A 15,195-nucleotide genomic window follows, 5' to 3' on the forward strand; every position below is an offset into this window, starting at 1 on the left:
TTATTAAAAACAATTAAAAAATCAAGATATAAAATAATCAAGGGATAAATTAGTGCATTTAAAGTTGTTACAAAATAGAAAAGCAATAAAAAAAAATCAATTTTTAAAAATGAATAAGAAATACTTTAAGGAGAAGAAAAACTTAAATCGTTAGGGGGTGCTAAATGTTACCCTCCCCCCCCCCCCCCCACTGATTGTAATAGCCTACCTGATATCACAGGCCAAAGCCCTATTTAGCAGAAAACTGAACTGGCCTGGGGTACTTCTGTGTGATCAATCCTCTTCTTCCTTCTTCTTTGTTTGCTGGTGAAAAGCCAAGCTTTAACAAAAAAGTCAGCTTTATGTGTGTTGGCCCCGGTATTTTGAAGAAAAGATTGGGAAAAGAGGATTGCTGCTTGTGTAGAAGTACCCGGGAATGGTGTGTTTTTTGCTAAGAGAAACACTGGCCAGTATCAGGTAAGCAGTTACAATCACTGGGGGGGGTGGCTAATATATGGCACCCACCCCCCATTGATTGATGCTTTCCTTCTCCTTTAAAAGAGAAATTGGGAGTTTTACCTAACAAATATAAATCAAAAATTTTAAAAATTTACAGAAAAAATGAAGAAAAAATATCACAATAAAATACTGGAAATGGGGAAAAAAACAAGCAAAACAAAACAAAATATATTCCAATTATTACAGTACCCCAGTATTGCAACAATTCTGAAAATGTGAACAATTTAAAGAAAACAATAAAAAATAATCCAGCCAGAAAATATAACAAATTCTTCAAAGAGCAAAAATTAGTCCAACAATAATGCTTACAAATTCTTTCCTTAGAAAAAAAGGAAACAATAATATGTTAAAATAGAAATTCAAATTCCTTGATTATACATAAGCAAATGCATCCCATTCAGAACAATAATAATAATAATAATAATAATAATGTCTTCAAATAGATACAAAAAAATAACCCTTCAATAATAAAAAACAAATTAAAATCAACAAATAATCACAATAATGCACACAACATAATTCAAAGAGCAATAATGGCATGTCACAAATGAAAAGTGCTGGAAAATGCCACAGGAACAATACAGGTATGGGACCTGTTATCCATAATGCTTAGGACCTGGGGTTTTCCGGATTAAAGATCTTTCTGTAATTTAGATCACCATGCCTTAAGTCTACTAAAAAATAATTTAAACATTGAATTAACCCAATACGAATGTTTGCCCCAATAAGGATTAATTATATCCTAGTCAAGTACAAGGTACTGTTTTATTTTTATTACAGAGAAAAAGGAAATAATTTAAAAAAAATCTAATTATTTGATTACAATGGAGTCTATGGGAGATGGCCTTCCCATAATTTAGAGATTTGTGGATAATAGGTTTCTGGATAACGGGTCCTATACCATTAATAAAACAGAGCCCATTTAGAATACTAATTCATTCTTCCATGAGCAACAAAGATAATTAACTAAAGAAAGATAATTGTAGTGGGGATTTGTAGCTAAGTGACTCAATTTCATTTTTGCAATAGATCAAAGTGTGGCTAATGAATTTGGAATGCTTATGGAGTTGGCAATGTGACCTTTCTGTATTTAAAGTATAACCAGAGCAATCATTTGCTGAAAGCAATACACATTTAGAATTTAAGAACACATGGTTTGCTGGAGACTCTGTTTGTTCATTTACAGTATCTAATAAAAACATAATGCAAATGCAGAGACCAATTATACATTGCTTGTGCGTTCTTTCTCTCAATGTTTTATCTCTCAGATGAGGGTAGACAGATAGACAGACAGACACCAATATTATCATACAAAAACTGGTCTGATAATCGGTGCGTTTATGGTGCGAGACGAGGTGATCGATATCAGCTAAAGCCTTGGATATTGGTTGTCTCCATCGGACAGGACAGAAAATTTGGATTGGGCGCCTTTGTCTAATTGCTTATTAACTGCTATTATTTACATGTGTACAGTTCTGTTATTAATAATTTAAATAAATAGTTTATACAGTTTCATTTTCCTTCCTCCCACGAACAGACCCAGGACTTTTCAGATCATCATCTGAATCTTTGAAATTATTTTTTTAGTCCTTAAAACTCTGCCTCACTTCTTTCAAGTATTCCCTAAGATCCACCTGACTTATACCAGTATAGCATATCTGTTATAGTGTATCTGGGATGTCCCCACTCTTCTGAGCATAAACCCACATGGTAACTGGTTAGCACATTTGGGCCCTTAACAGTAAGGGACATATATATTAGAATGTGTAAGCCAACATCACTAGTGATGTTGCCCATAGCAAGCAATCAGATCTTTGCTTGTGTTTTCTAACTTGCTGGTAACACAGAATTAGAATTAAATTCTAATTGCTGATTGGTTGCTATGAGCAACATCACCAGTGATGTTGGCTTACACATTGTAATACATATGCATATGTCCCTAAATGTAGAAATCAAATATATATTGTAGTCACAAAATAAAATCTGCTATTATAAAGGAAGTTTACTGAAACGTGGGTAAGGCTTATTCTTACAATAAGACAACAAAAACAGAAGTCTTTTGAAATTAAAAAAAATTCATGTAATAAGTCATCATATATGCCTGCAGCCAAATTCTAAAAATGTTTTGTTACTCATTTTATATTCCATGCTGAAAAAATCATTTTCGTAATTGCTTCAAGGGATTTTGTGTGAAATTACAGAGGCAATCTTGGACCACAAAGAAATTAATTATGTAAATGCTAGACAGTCTGTACCTTAAGATAAAACACTGGGATCGTCTCTCTTGGAAAAGCATATGGTAAGCTCTCTCAGAACAAGCAAAAATGTGTGGGGGAAGAGAGGAACATAATCTTCCAGAGTTATTGTTGTATAATTGGGTAACCTGAAAAGAAAGCAACATAAACGGAGTTATTTTTAACTTCTATTATCCATAGCCATTTTAACGGTGTATGTGTATCCCTATAAAAGGTGCATAGTGATGTCATCAATTATACTTGGCGATTAGTCATGTAACATGTGTCATATGACATGTGTCAAAAACTAATATAATATAAAGGTTCCATGACCTTTTTATGGTCATGAAACCTCTTTTAATACCTCTTTATTTTAAAAGGGGGTACAATACTGTATTCCCTATATTTATTCAAAACTTTGTTAAGCAAACTTTACAGAATCTTTATTATTGCACTAAATGTTATTTACTTTCCACTTTGCTTTGGATTTAACCCTTTTAGCCCAGCTCTACGGGGCAGGGACCTCCTTCTATTTGTCTCTTGTCACTTAGCTCTGTGGAATCTTCAATGCAATTGTACTTTTTATTTATTTGTATTCATTATTTTACTATGTATTTATTGATCTGTTATTGTAATGACCCCCTGTTTATTCATTTATAGTTTTGCTGTTCAGTGCTGCGTACATAAGTAGTGCTATAGAAATAAAAATATACGTACATACATATACAGGTCACCTGTGTCTGGAGCAACACAAATATTAACATATATATTCTTTTACACTAACATACATACTTACCTACTTGGAGAAGTGGTGGCACATACATGTGCATACATACAACACAATATCATGTGTACACATAAGCATGCAACCTTCATAAAACTATACATATTTCATATTGGTAAATTAGGTAGAAATGTAGTTCATGTACGTGTAACAAATTTGTGACTCTAAATACCTAAAGAAATTACATATTTTTCATAATATTATTAAAAAAAATGTTACTTGTGTAGTTTTCACTCAAGTAAACTAGAAGTTCACCAGGCCACTAAATTGAAAGAATACAAAATGTTCAAAGGACTGCATTGTGCAATGAAGAATGAAATTAAAGTTTGCCCTGAAAGGATTAAAAGGATTAAAGGGTGCCTATTATATGCCGATTGTATGTCAATGTTTTTACCATGTTCATGTTTATGTCTAATGAAATGTGTTTTATTAAAATAAATTATTTGTTGTTTTTGTGTATGATTACTACATATAACTCCAGAATGAAGGGTTCACATACTGAAAGGGTAAGGTATATACCTTATCTATTTATATACACACACAGACTTAGACACATTAAGCTAACTGTAGTCATGGATATTACTGTAGCTCTGGACATTATGTTTGTCCAAGAAGACCTCCAACCCCATCTTGCCCAGTGCCCAGAACTAAATTAAGTGTCCATGGCTACAATAAGCTTCTCATTAGCTTATCAAGAATCAAACCTAGGCCACACATACAGTCCTGTGACATGTATTTCCATTTTCTTCTGATGAAAATAAATACAATAAAAGTCCAGAATATCTTACCAGGGCTGAGTATATAGGCAGGTTCTTGTATGGATTAACAAGCAGAAGAATATTTCCAATGTAAGTCTAAAAGTAAATAAATAAACCATATAAGCACAGTGTATAATATTTATATTTTCAATGTGAAAAATATTTTCAACTATATAAATATGTTAGCAAGCTTTTTGCAGAACTCTTGAAAAAAGGCAGTTTTATTGCAGGTTAACATCAAGTTGACATCTACGATCAATGGAAAGAAAAGTCCCTAACCACACCAGTATGCTAAAGAATCTGATTATCAATGACTAGGCATTCTTGGCTTTTATTGACTATTATTGACCCTATGAGGCTGTTATATAATATATGTATCTACTCTACAACAGATATCCCCTGCTATAGGGCAAGGAGGGCAAGAGGGCAAGGTAGGGCAAGTCTCCTACATGCAAAAAAGTTAATGGTGTTGGCTTTAGCAGCGCCATGCGTCCACAAAAAACCACTCCAGTAATGGATGAAAATGGTCACAGCTTTTATTTAACAATTGAACAGAATTGCTTATAAACATTATAAAATAACTTGATATAACTTACTGTATAATAACTTGACATGACAAAAGCAACACACAAAGGCATGCTTGCTAGAAGTAAATAGCCCATAACTGTAATCTTTAACTCATTGTGGATTAATCAGACTGGGGCACTGATGTATGAGAGAGAAAAATTAATTGAATATACTGCAATACTTGCAATAAATCATATTCAAAAGCTGACATACGGTTACACCCACAAACTGAAAAGGCACGTGCAACCATACTAGTGCGAAAACCAGCATAAAAAGCTTGAAAAGAAAAACACTGGAATGCATTGATTAACAGTTTTAATAAACTCCAAGTATAATCCTCGATGGATTATCTTCTTGGCCTTTCAAGCCCCTTTAGTAGATAAAGTAGCACCAGACCACCTGGATGTAACCGTTACACAGTCCTCTTCTAGCCAATACATTTACAAAGCCAAGACTTCATTACAATTAATTTCATTAGACTTTCACCTTGTTTTGAAAAAATATAAATATTTGGTAAAATGTGTTGTAATCAATCTTATATACAGGAGTATGAAAAGTGGAAATGTTCTACAGTGTTTCTCAAAACATTTTTGTTATTGCCATGCATAACATAACCTGTCCTTTACTTGCCAAAATAAAGGCTTCAGTCCTGAACAACTACAATTTATTTATCTACACTATGGGGCTGATTTACTAACCCACGAATCCGACCCGAATTGGAAAAGTTCCGACTTGAAAACGAACATTTTGCGACTTTTTCGTATGTTTTGCGATTTTTTCGGATTCTGTACGAATTTTTCGTTACCAATACGATTTTTGCGTAAAAACGCGAGTTTTTCGTATCCATTACGAAAGTTGCGTAAAAAGTTGCGCATTTTGCGTAGCGTTAAAACTTACGCGAAAAGTTGCGCATTTTTCGCGTAAGTTTTAACGCTACGCAAAATGCGCAACTTTTTACGCAACTTTCGGAAAGGATAGGAAAACTCGCGTTTTTACGCAAAAATCGTATTGGATCCGAAAAATTCGTAAAGAATCCGAAAAAATCGCAAAACATACGAAAAAGTCGCAAAGTACCGATCATTACGAAAAAAACGCAATCGGACTCCATTCGACCCGTTCGTGGGTAAGTAAATCAGCCCCTATGAGACAGTATGTGTGCACCAATCAGTAAATGTGTCTTTTACAGATTACACATTTTATTTAGTAGTTCTGTTGAAATTTGTATAATTACATTTTTAATAAATGTGTCTAAAAAATGTGAATAAATAATATTGCTCTCCATTCTCAGTGTCAGTTTCTGTTTCTTGTGAAAGATATTCTATTGCTGCTGACTGAAATAATAAATTATTGAGTCAAGGTTTTGCTGTTTAGGCATGGTTTGAAACTGCAGTATGCATTGAGTGATGTCCCCTCTTTCAGCCTTCTGTGTTTCCATTAGGACATCATTACTACGATGTCTTGAGAGTTGCATGCCAAGTGCATAACAAATCAGCAGCCCTATAAAGAAAGCAGCTAAAATTAGATTCACACATATATGAATACAATGAATAAAGGAAGGTTTGTCTACATAGGAAAAGTACACAAAATAAGTTTTAGCACATCAGAATAATAATAATTATAATACTAATAATAATAACAATGTATCCCATGGCTTCAACAAAGGTGTCTTCAGCTATCAGCAGCAGTGTTATATTCCATTACCTGGGACAGAGAGAAAAAAAAATCAGCAAGATAACTTTTGAATATTTGTAATAAATATAAGCACAAGACAGACACATACATTCATCAGCTCACCAAAGCCTCCAAATTGTCATGTTCATGCCAGCTAGCCTTCTTACTTATGGATACTTCACACATGCTCTTGTTCTTGTCACTCTTACACTGTGTAATTTATCCAGTCGCTAGTCACAGTATCTTGCACAGCAGTTTCTTAATTCAACCAATTCATAATATGCAGGTAAATATAACAGATGGCTCTGTTATATTCTGGTTATACTGTGTTCCAGTATTCAAGTATGGTGGTCCTGGCTCAGAATGAGTCAAATGATCCATTTGTAAGGGTTTTCTTGGCAGCTGGGAAATAATGCCTTGTGCCAAGCTACCCTTGAACAGAGAAATTAGGTGCACGTTTAAAACTGTAGTTGTAAGCAGGTTCATCATCTGTGTTAGCAGTGTAGAAAATGTGGACTGACAGTGATTTATGAATACTGTACAATTGTTATAATGAGCCACTGGCAAGGGAGTGTAAAATAGCTAGCAGTGCAAGTCATTCTAGAAAGAAAGGGAACAGTTTTAGTTATTCTTCCCCAAAATATAAATGTTACCGAATCTGATCAAGTTATGATAAGATCCAGAAATGTTCTGGTACCAGCAGTGTAAAGTACAAATGCATACAGCTTATGATATACTGTTTACAGGTAACAGTTCATTCTCTATGCTGGATGACTCTTTCTAGTAATAATTGTCCAAGTCGCCTATGGTCTTGCATAGGTGTTATAGCATAGCACAACTTTAATAAATGTGTCAATTCATTAACACTTTACTGACAGGAAAGTGTTACAGTACTGCTACATTTTTACACATTTGTAAAATATGTTTACGTTTTACAGATAATTATAATAATAAAAAACATTCTTGTTTTCACATAATTCAATAACGCACTATTTATTTTATAATACTGTTAATTTACTGTACATTATCTAAAACATACTGCTGTTAAGCTGAATTTCAGTATGCATCAGCCATATTCAACCCATATTTTACAAATATGTACATAGTAGGGCTTATTTATGAAAAGTAGGTGCAGTGTGTTACTTTATTCTAACCCCAGCGGCCTCCTACTTGCTGCCTCCACATAAACCTCCACTTGTATTAAATGCACTTTGCAGGTCACACAAGGGAGCTCAGGGACCAGGGCTGAGTGAACATAGTGGCATTAGTGAAAGGCAAGAAGCATAAACCAGAATCCAAATGAAGCACTGAGGCAAAGGTAAGCATCATTTAATAACCTAGAAAGGGTCTGGGCAGGCAGCAAATATATGTAGTCCAAGGTCCAGGCAAAGTTGAAGACAGGTGACAGACAGCATAATTCAATAAACAGACAGAGGTCAAAATTTAATTCTAAAAAATAATATTGCATTGTGGATAAAATACAAGATGAATCAGCAATCATTTAGGGGCTGATTTACTAACCCACAAATCCGACCCGAATTGGAAAAGTTCCGACTTGAAAACGAACATTTTGCGACTTTTTCGTATGTTTTGCGATTTTTTCGTTGTCTTTACGAATTTTTCGTTACCAATACGATTTTTGCGTAAAAACGCGAGTTTTTCGTAGCCATTCCGAAAGTTGCGTAAAATCTTGCGATTTTTCCGTAGCGTTAAAACTTGCGCAAAAAGTTGCGCTTTTTTCATGGCGTTAAAACTTACGCGAAACTTCGCACCTTTTAAGTTATAACGCTACGAAAAAGGCGCAACTTTTCGCGTAAGTTTTAACGCTACGAAAAATCGCAAGATTTTACGCAACTTTCGGAATGGCTACGAAAAACTCGCGTTTTTACGCAAAAATCGTATTGGTAACGAAAAATTCGTAAAGACGCTGAAAAAATCGCAAAAAATACGAAAAAATCGCAAAATACCGATCTTTACGAAAAAAACGCAATCGGACTCATTTCGACCCGTTCGTGGGTTAGTAAATCAGCCCCTTAGTATATAAGCCTTCTTTGAGCCCAATGATGTATTTATTTGTCAGGCTTGTGCAGTCCAGATGACCACATCATTTTCTACTATAAATGGAACCCTTAGGATTGGTACCACCCTTAGGAAACTCTGCCTTAAATAGTCTTCCTGGAGTTTAGCCAGGCAGATGCACAGGATTTAGAAGATTGAACTAAGGCACTGAGAAAGGGATACGCTGAGACAGACAATACGGATAAGCTAAGACAGACAACACTAAAAGACAAGCAAGGGTAAGGGAGAAACAGCAGCGAAAAATGCCTCATACTGAATGGAGGAAACACTGGATAAGTACAATACTTACAGAGCAAACTTTAAATAGATTAATGGAACACATTACACTCTATTACCAGCTGAAATAAATAGTACAACCCAATTGCTTCTCAAAAATTACATTATTTTATCCAGTTGTTTTAAATAAAAATATCCAGTAAGTTTCAATTAAATTAAATCTTTTGTGAGTTCATTTTTTTAATCAAAGAATAAAGATGTGTAATTTAGCAGAAGGCCTTTGACTGAACTGAGCAGTTGAACACCATTCTGCCCTATAAGTTGTTAAAGCTCACTAGCATTAGGCCTTAAAATGCTGTACACTGTGTAGGTCTTGTTTAATGTGGCTATAGGTACCTTTAGGGCCCATGCATAGAGTACCATGTACTTAATGCCTGTTGTCAAACCATCACAGTGTCCCTCCATCATGTAGGGGCATATCCACAAAATTTTGTTCTTATCATACAGGTCAGTAAGCATTAATAAAGCAGACCAAGGTGTTAAAAATCATTCTGCCAGAACCAGAAAACAGATACCTATCAGAACTCTCTGCACTAGGGTCTGGAATCATCGACATGTAAAGGTCTCATGACCTTTGATGCCCTGATCTAAGAACTAGCTGTTAACATAATGATAAGAGCCATGCTATGTGGCGAAAGCCACATTAGAATTTACATGAGGACCTCTCATAGGTGATGAGGAGGTCACATTTTAACATAAGTTTATTATTAACATTTATTATTAACATTTATTTATAAAGCGTCAACATATTCCGCAGCGCTGTACAATAAGCTTACACACATTTATCACCCTAAAAGCCATACCAGTTACACCAGCAATATTAAAAACTGGGAATAGATTTAATTAGTTATTTAATTTGATATGGCCTCTCAAACAAGCCCAAACATGACTGGTGTTGGGTACTCGGTTTGTCAAATAGAAATATATGGGCTGGGGCCAGTCACACAGCATGATTTTTATCTCTTTATCAAGAGGAGAAATCATAGCCAATGAATATAATATGATCTCCTTATTATGTTCCCCTAAGGATTTATGGTCATTATATTCTTGGTCCAGTCCATCCTCACAGGAGGTCATAAAAAACCCTCTTGCATTCCTAAGGGAGGGGGGTGTCCAGTTACCTGATGCCCCTGCAACCTGTGATAAATAGTCAGCTCTTCTGACTAAAAATGGGATTTACTTTGGAAGACCAATTTTGATTGGAAGTTCATCCCGTTTGTTTCCCCTTGCCTCCAGGAACAGAAGGCTTGGTACACTATTGGTACAGTATAATTCTACGTTTTTTTCTCTTTTATTTTAAAGCTGTTCATAATTGGTTTGTTGTGCAACTGGTTGTTGCAGAACTTCAAATTCCATTTTGCAAAATCTAACCACTGAATTTATGTAGAACATATACTTCCTGAATGACTTACATATATTTGATTATTGTTGAACCTCTTTTGAATTTCATACAACAGACTGCTGTCTGTGAGCTCACTCAGCGTTGCCAAGTCATCATTTGGGGCTGGAGGCATTAATTTAATCTACAAACAAGAAAGAATGAAGATTATGTGTTTCATCATAAGCAAAGATGTGCAGTATTAGCAATATCATTATTAGCATGTTATGTATGTAAGGTTTAGTAGTAGTCTTAGCGATTGGGTATCCCTTATTGATAATCATTTGCTCATGACAGCTTAGTAAAATTCATTCTCTATTTACATTTAACCCTTTTACTTTTTGAAGCTCTCTGATTTCCTGTTTTGTGGCAGCATATATCAAAAAGTAAAAATGTTATACTATCCAAAAACATCTATCATCTATCCACATGATAGACTATTTTTTGACACCAGCATCTAGCTAAAATAATTGCAGTGAGTTCTACCAATACCAAAGTTACGGTTGGCTTTTTTACACACAACTTACCTGCACTTTGTCATAAGTTGACATGTTATTTTTTTGTGGATTTTAGGGAACCTACTGCATGGGGCTGTCAGTGCTAGATTACTTTAAAGGAAAACTAAGGCTTAATCAAAAAAGTAGGCTAGAAATGCTGTACATTATTTTTTGGCTTCTGTACCAGCCCAAGGCAACCACAGCCCTTTAACAGAGAAGATCTGTGCCTCTGAAGATGCTGCAGTATCTCCACATATTCTTTTCTGCTGATTTATTGCACATGCTCTATGTTGCTGTCACTTACCTGAGCTTAGGGACTGACTCACAATATACTGTATATATGGAAAATAAATGTCGGAAAATAAATACGGTAGATTAGTAATTTATTCAGATTCACATTACATAACAGCTCTGAAACCAGTTAACGTTGAAATGTAATAATCAGTCCTGTAACATCAGCTTATATGACAGGCCAACCTCATTGTCTGCTTGATAATTTGCAACAACCCCTAAGTCTAGCTTCTCAACAGCTGCCCAGAGCCCACTGAGCATGTGAGTATTGCACTGACTTTGCAAGATGGGGAGCTCCCATTTTCAGATTTTTTTCTGTATCCCTATTCTATTTGCTATATTAAAGGGGTGGTTTGACTTTAACTTAACTTTTAGTATGTTATATAATGGGCCTACTCTAAGCAACTTTTTAACTGGTCTTCATTATTTATTTGTTGTTTTTGAATTATTTGCCTTCTTCTTCTAGCTCTTTGCAGCCAAAAATGATTGCTCTTTGAATCTAAAGTTTTACTGTTATTGTCACTTCAAAATATTTTTCTATTCAGGTCCTCTCCTATAAATAAATCAGTCTCTCTTTTGAATCACTCCCTGGTTGCTAAGGTAATTTGGACCCTAGCATGCAAATAGCTGTTGAAACTGAGCTGCTGAACAAAAATTAAATAAATAATAAGAAATTAAGACCAATAACAAATTTTCTCAGAATATTACTCTCTACATCATACAAAAGGTTAACGCAAAGGTGAACAACCCCTTTAAAGCCGTAATTCCCTTTGTCACCATACCTGCTCTAGTTTAGTGGTGCTACTGATTGTTATTTTTTCTGATGCAGTTTCTTGTGGGATCTTGCTCAGTGTTTTCCCCGAATCTTTGAACATTGTGTCTTTTTCCAGAAAACTATCCTGTTTTGAAATTGGTAAAGCCAAAGGACGTCTGTAAAAAAACAGCAATAGAAAGGGAACAGCAAGTAACCCTAATTATTAAAAAAACACCATTAATCTTAGTAGGAAAGAAAAAATAGGATTCTGTTTTATGGGGATTTTTACAGTTCAAAATATTTACATTAGAGATATTTAGTTTGATTCTAAAAGAGAACAAAGTAAACAGTAATATTTGTGCAATCAAGACAAGGACAGAGGCAAACAAAAGGTTTGTTAATTATGTGTACAGATAATGGAAAAAATCAGTGGATATGCAAGATTTGGCTTCCATACATCTTAGGGCTCTGGCACACGGGGGAGATTAGTCGCCCGTGACAAAACTCCCTGTTCGCGGGCGACTAATCTCCCCAAGTTGCCATGACCCGCCATCCCGCCGGCGAACATGTAAGTCGCCGGCGGGATGGCACACGCGGCAGCGCGATTTCCCGAAATCGCCGAAAAAGACTCGCGAGTCTTTTTCGGCGATTTGCGCGAAATCGCGCCGCCGCTAAAACAAAAATGTCATTATTTAGAATGCACCCGATTGACCTGAGAGATATTTGTATACTGTAACAAACATGGATAGGCAAATCTGCTAGTAGTTTAGATTTAAACATGGAAGATCTGATCTTTGCAGCTCCAGGTAGGCTAATGACCAAATGCCTGCTGTGATTAGGTCAGGCCTTTGCCACATTTCCTTGTGTCTAACCATAATTGTGGGTTGCTGGTACACTGGGAAAAAAACACTGTGGCCCAGCCTGCTCCTCCCACTCCCCCTGCGGGGAACTGTGTGTGTGGGGGGGCAGGAGCTTGCGACTGGGTTGGGAGTCCCGGGGTCGGTGGGCTCCTGACACCCCAGTCCGACACTGGTGCAATTATACTAAAATCTAATTGGTAAAACTAATGTGTAAGGGTGCTCACTAGCTTATAAAAGTGTGTTATAATGTGGTCAGCTTTCCACTTTCCTTCATTACTTTTATGAGTAATTTAAAGCAATACTACATTTTTAATTAAATATTTAAGTTCTAAAACATGAATCACTGCAATGTACAAACCCAGAAGAATGTGAAAATCTGCACTGCACTATTGTTTGCCCTCAGAAACAAGCATGTATTCCAATAAAAAGCTGAAAATGTGCCATTGGTGCTGCATTTGTTATATAAATATTTGATTACAGGTCCCACCAAACATGTGAATCCCCTTGGTCAGCTTGGTCATGTGGGTGCCCCATGTGTACATCACTTCACTAGGAAGCGATCCTCTACCAAGTCTCTCTTTCACGCACAATTCCAGTAAGCCATCTACACATCCTCTCTAGGTGGGACAAGGCATCTGATCCTACAACCCTACATCTCTCCCACCTCTTTCCTGCAGCACTTAAGGGAATGTAAAACTTCAATTTCACAAAATGTGTAATTAAAAAAAAATACTAATAAATAAACATAAACCATACTGTATCTAGTATATCTCTATTGCAACCAACACAATTCCAATTCCTTGTGTGGCCCCCATCTGTCTGGCTGCTGTGACTGCTTACCTTTGTGCAAGCTTTAAATGGTATCAGTACTGAGATTAACTGACCCTGTCTTATTCACACCTCAGATTCAGACTGTAAGCACCTGCATTGTTTACACCTGTAAGACCTCAGACCCACAATGTTCACCTGTTCACATCTCAGACAGAGTGCAGGAGCACTGGTTTTGTGTCACTGTATGTATTGCAGTATAAACAGTTCATCTTGGAGTGGTCATCAGTTACTTACATAGACATGGTAGGTTTCCCTGTCTCCTTCTCTGCCTGTCCTGCATGTGTGTGCCTTACGGGGAGGAGGAGCCATATGGAATTAAGGGTGTGACATAATATTATATGACATAATATAATTCTTTCACATCTGACTGATGGGTGATTTCCCTGCAGTGAACACCATTTATTTGTTTGTTTGTTTTTTTGTGTGCTACTATGTTTAATGTGGGTATTAAGCTCTTGTGATAACATGGGTGGTTTGAAGTGGGTGTGGTTTAAAGGGAGTGGTCAAAACCTGCTTCTATTATCGGCCCTCCACCAAGAAGACAATAAAAATTTCAGCCCTCAGTACCACAGAAGTTGGACAGCATTGCTTTAGAGGAAAGTACTGTTAATCTTTATTACTTCTACCCCAGGGGTCCCCAACCTTATTTTTTACCTGTGAGCCACATTCCAATGTCCCCTATGTGGACTGGCAGCCTACAGGAGGTTCTGTTTGGCAGTACATATGGTTTGCATTCAACAAACGCTTGCCAGGAATTTTAAAAAAAGCACTTGGCACCTGAGGCCAGTGGGAGCAACTTCAAAGGGGTAAGTCAGCAACAAGTTGCCCCCAAGCCACTGGTTGGTAATAACACTGACTAAATAAGTATTTCAATCATTATTTCTGTACACATGATTTATTTACTAATAAAACAAAGTCAACATACAGTTTATTAGCAGCGAGAGGAATATCATGTGCAATCTCCTCATATGGCTCTTCTTGGAATTCTGTGCATAAGGGTGTTCCATTTTTCTTTCTTTCATCAGCAAGATGTTCAGCTTTGAGCAGCATGTCTTGAATACCTTCTGTAACAGCAACATCTACAGAAAAATAATGTTCATAACTTACAAGTAGAATACCACATCTGTAAGGAATCAATCCAAACATAATAATTTATCCTAAACAGTATGAGCCATCATGGAAAAGAAGAAAAAGAACATATATTTTTAGGTTGTTGGTTCAATGGCTTGTTTAATAAAGACTTGAAGTGATGTTTATGTTTTGGTATGTTTTAACATACCTTCTAACCAGGCAGACACACTCCTTTTACAACAAACTCCCACCAAAGTCGTGTAGTGTAGAGTTGGTATATTGCAATTGCTTTATATGCCAAGATAGTTATTAACTGAAACACAAAATATCTAGTACAAAGTGACCCTGCCCTTTTTTCTCCAAAAAATAGTAAAACTGCAGAAAAAATGATAATATTTTGCCAAATGCATTGGAGGCAATAGGTGTTTCTTTAATGTTTTCTTGTTCCAAATGTATTGAAGTCAATGGACATTTTCTCTCGCACCAAATGCCAAAGTCAGTAGTAATTTTTCTTTGTGTTTTTTTCTTCCAACAAATGCATTGAAAACACTAGGCATTTTCCTGTGTCTTCAGGAAAACACGTGGTGAAAATGTGAATGTCACTGTGAATCTGTACCAGTGAAGAAATATGCTCATCCCTAAAAAA

The 15,195-nt window shown here is 36.0% G+C and overlaps 1 protein-coding gene across 1 annotated transcript in view; it reads right to left on the minus strand.

The window, feature by feature from the left end:
- Nucleotides 1-15,195, minus strand: part of myo16 (myosin XVI) — a 140,182-nt gene that overhangs the window by 82,801 nt on the left and 42,186 nt on the right. Inside the window, exons 9-13 of the mRNA XM_031897042.1 lie at nucleotides 14,404-14,557; nucleotides 11,816-11,963; nucleotides 10,280-10,390; nucleotides 4,305-4,370; nucleotides 2,754-2,881 (exon numbers count right to left, since the gene is read on the minus strand). Of these exons, the coding sequence (XP_031752902.1) occupies nucleotides 2,754-2,881; nucleotides 4,305-4,370; nucleotides 10,280-10,390; nucleotides 11,816-11,963; nucleotides 14,404-14,557 (607 nt within the window). The remainder of the gene's footprint in view (nucleotides 1-2,753; nucleotides 2,882-4,304; nucleotides 4,371-10,279; nucleotides 10,391-11,815; nucleotides 11,964-14,403; nucleotides 14,558-15,195) is intronic.

This window comes from Xenopus tropicalis, chromosome 2 (genome assembly GCF_000004195.4).
Source record: "Xenopus tropicalis strain Nigerian chromosome 2, UCB_Xtro_10.0, whole genome shotgun sequence".
NCBI lineage: Eukaryota > Metazoa > Chordata > Amphibia > Anura > Pipidae > Xenopus > Xenopus tropicalis.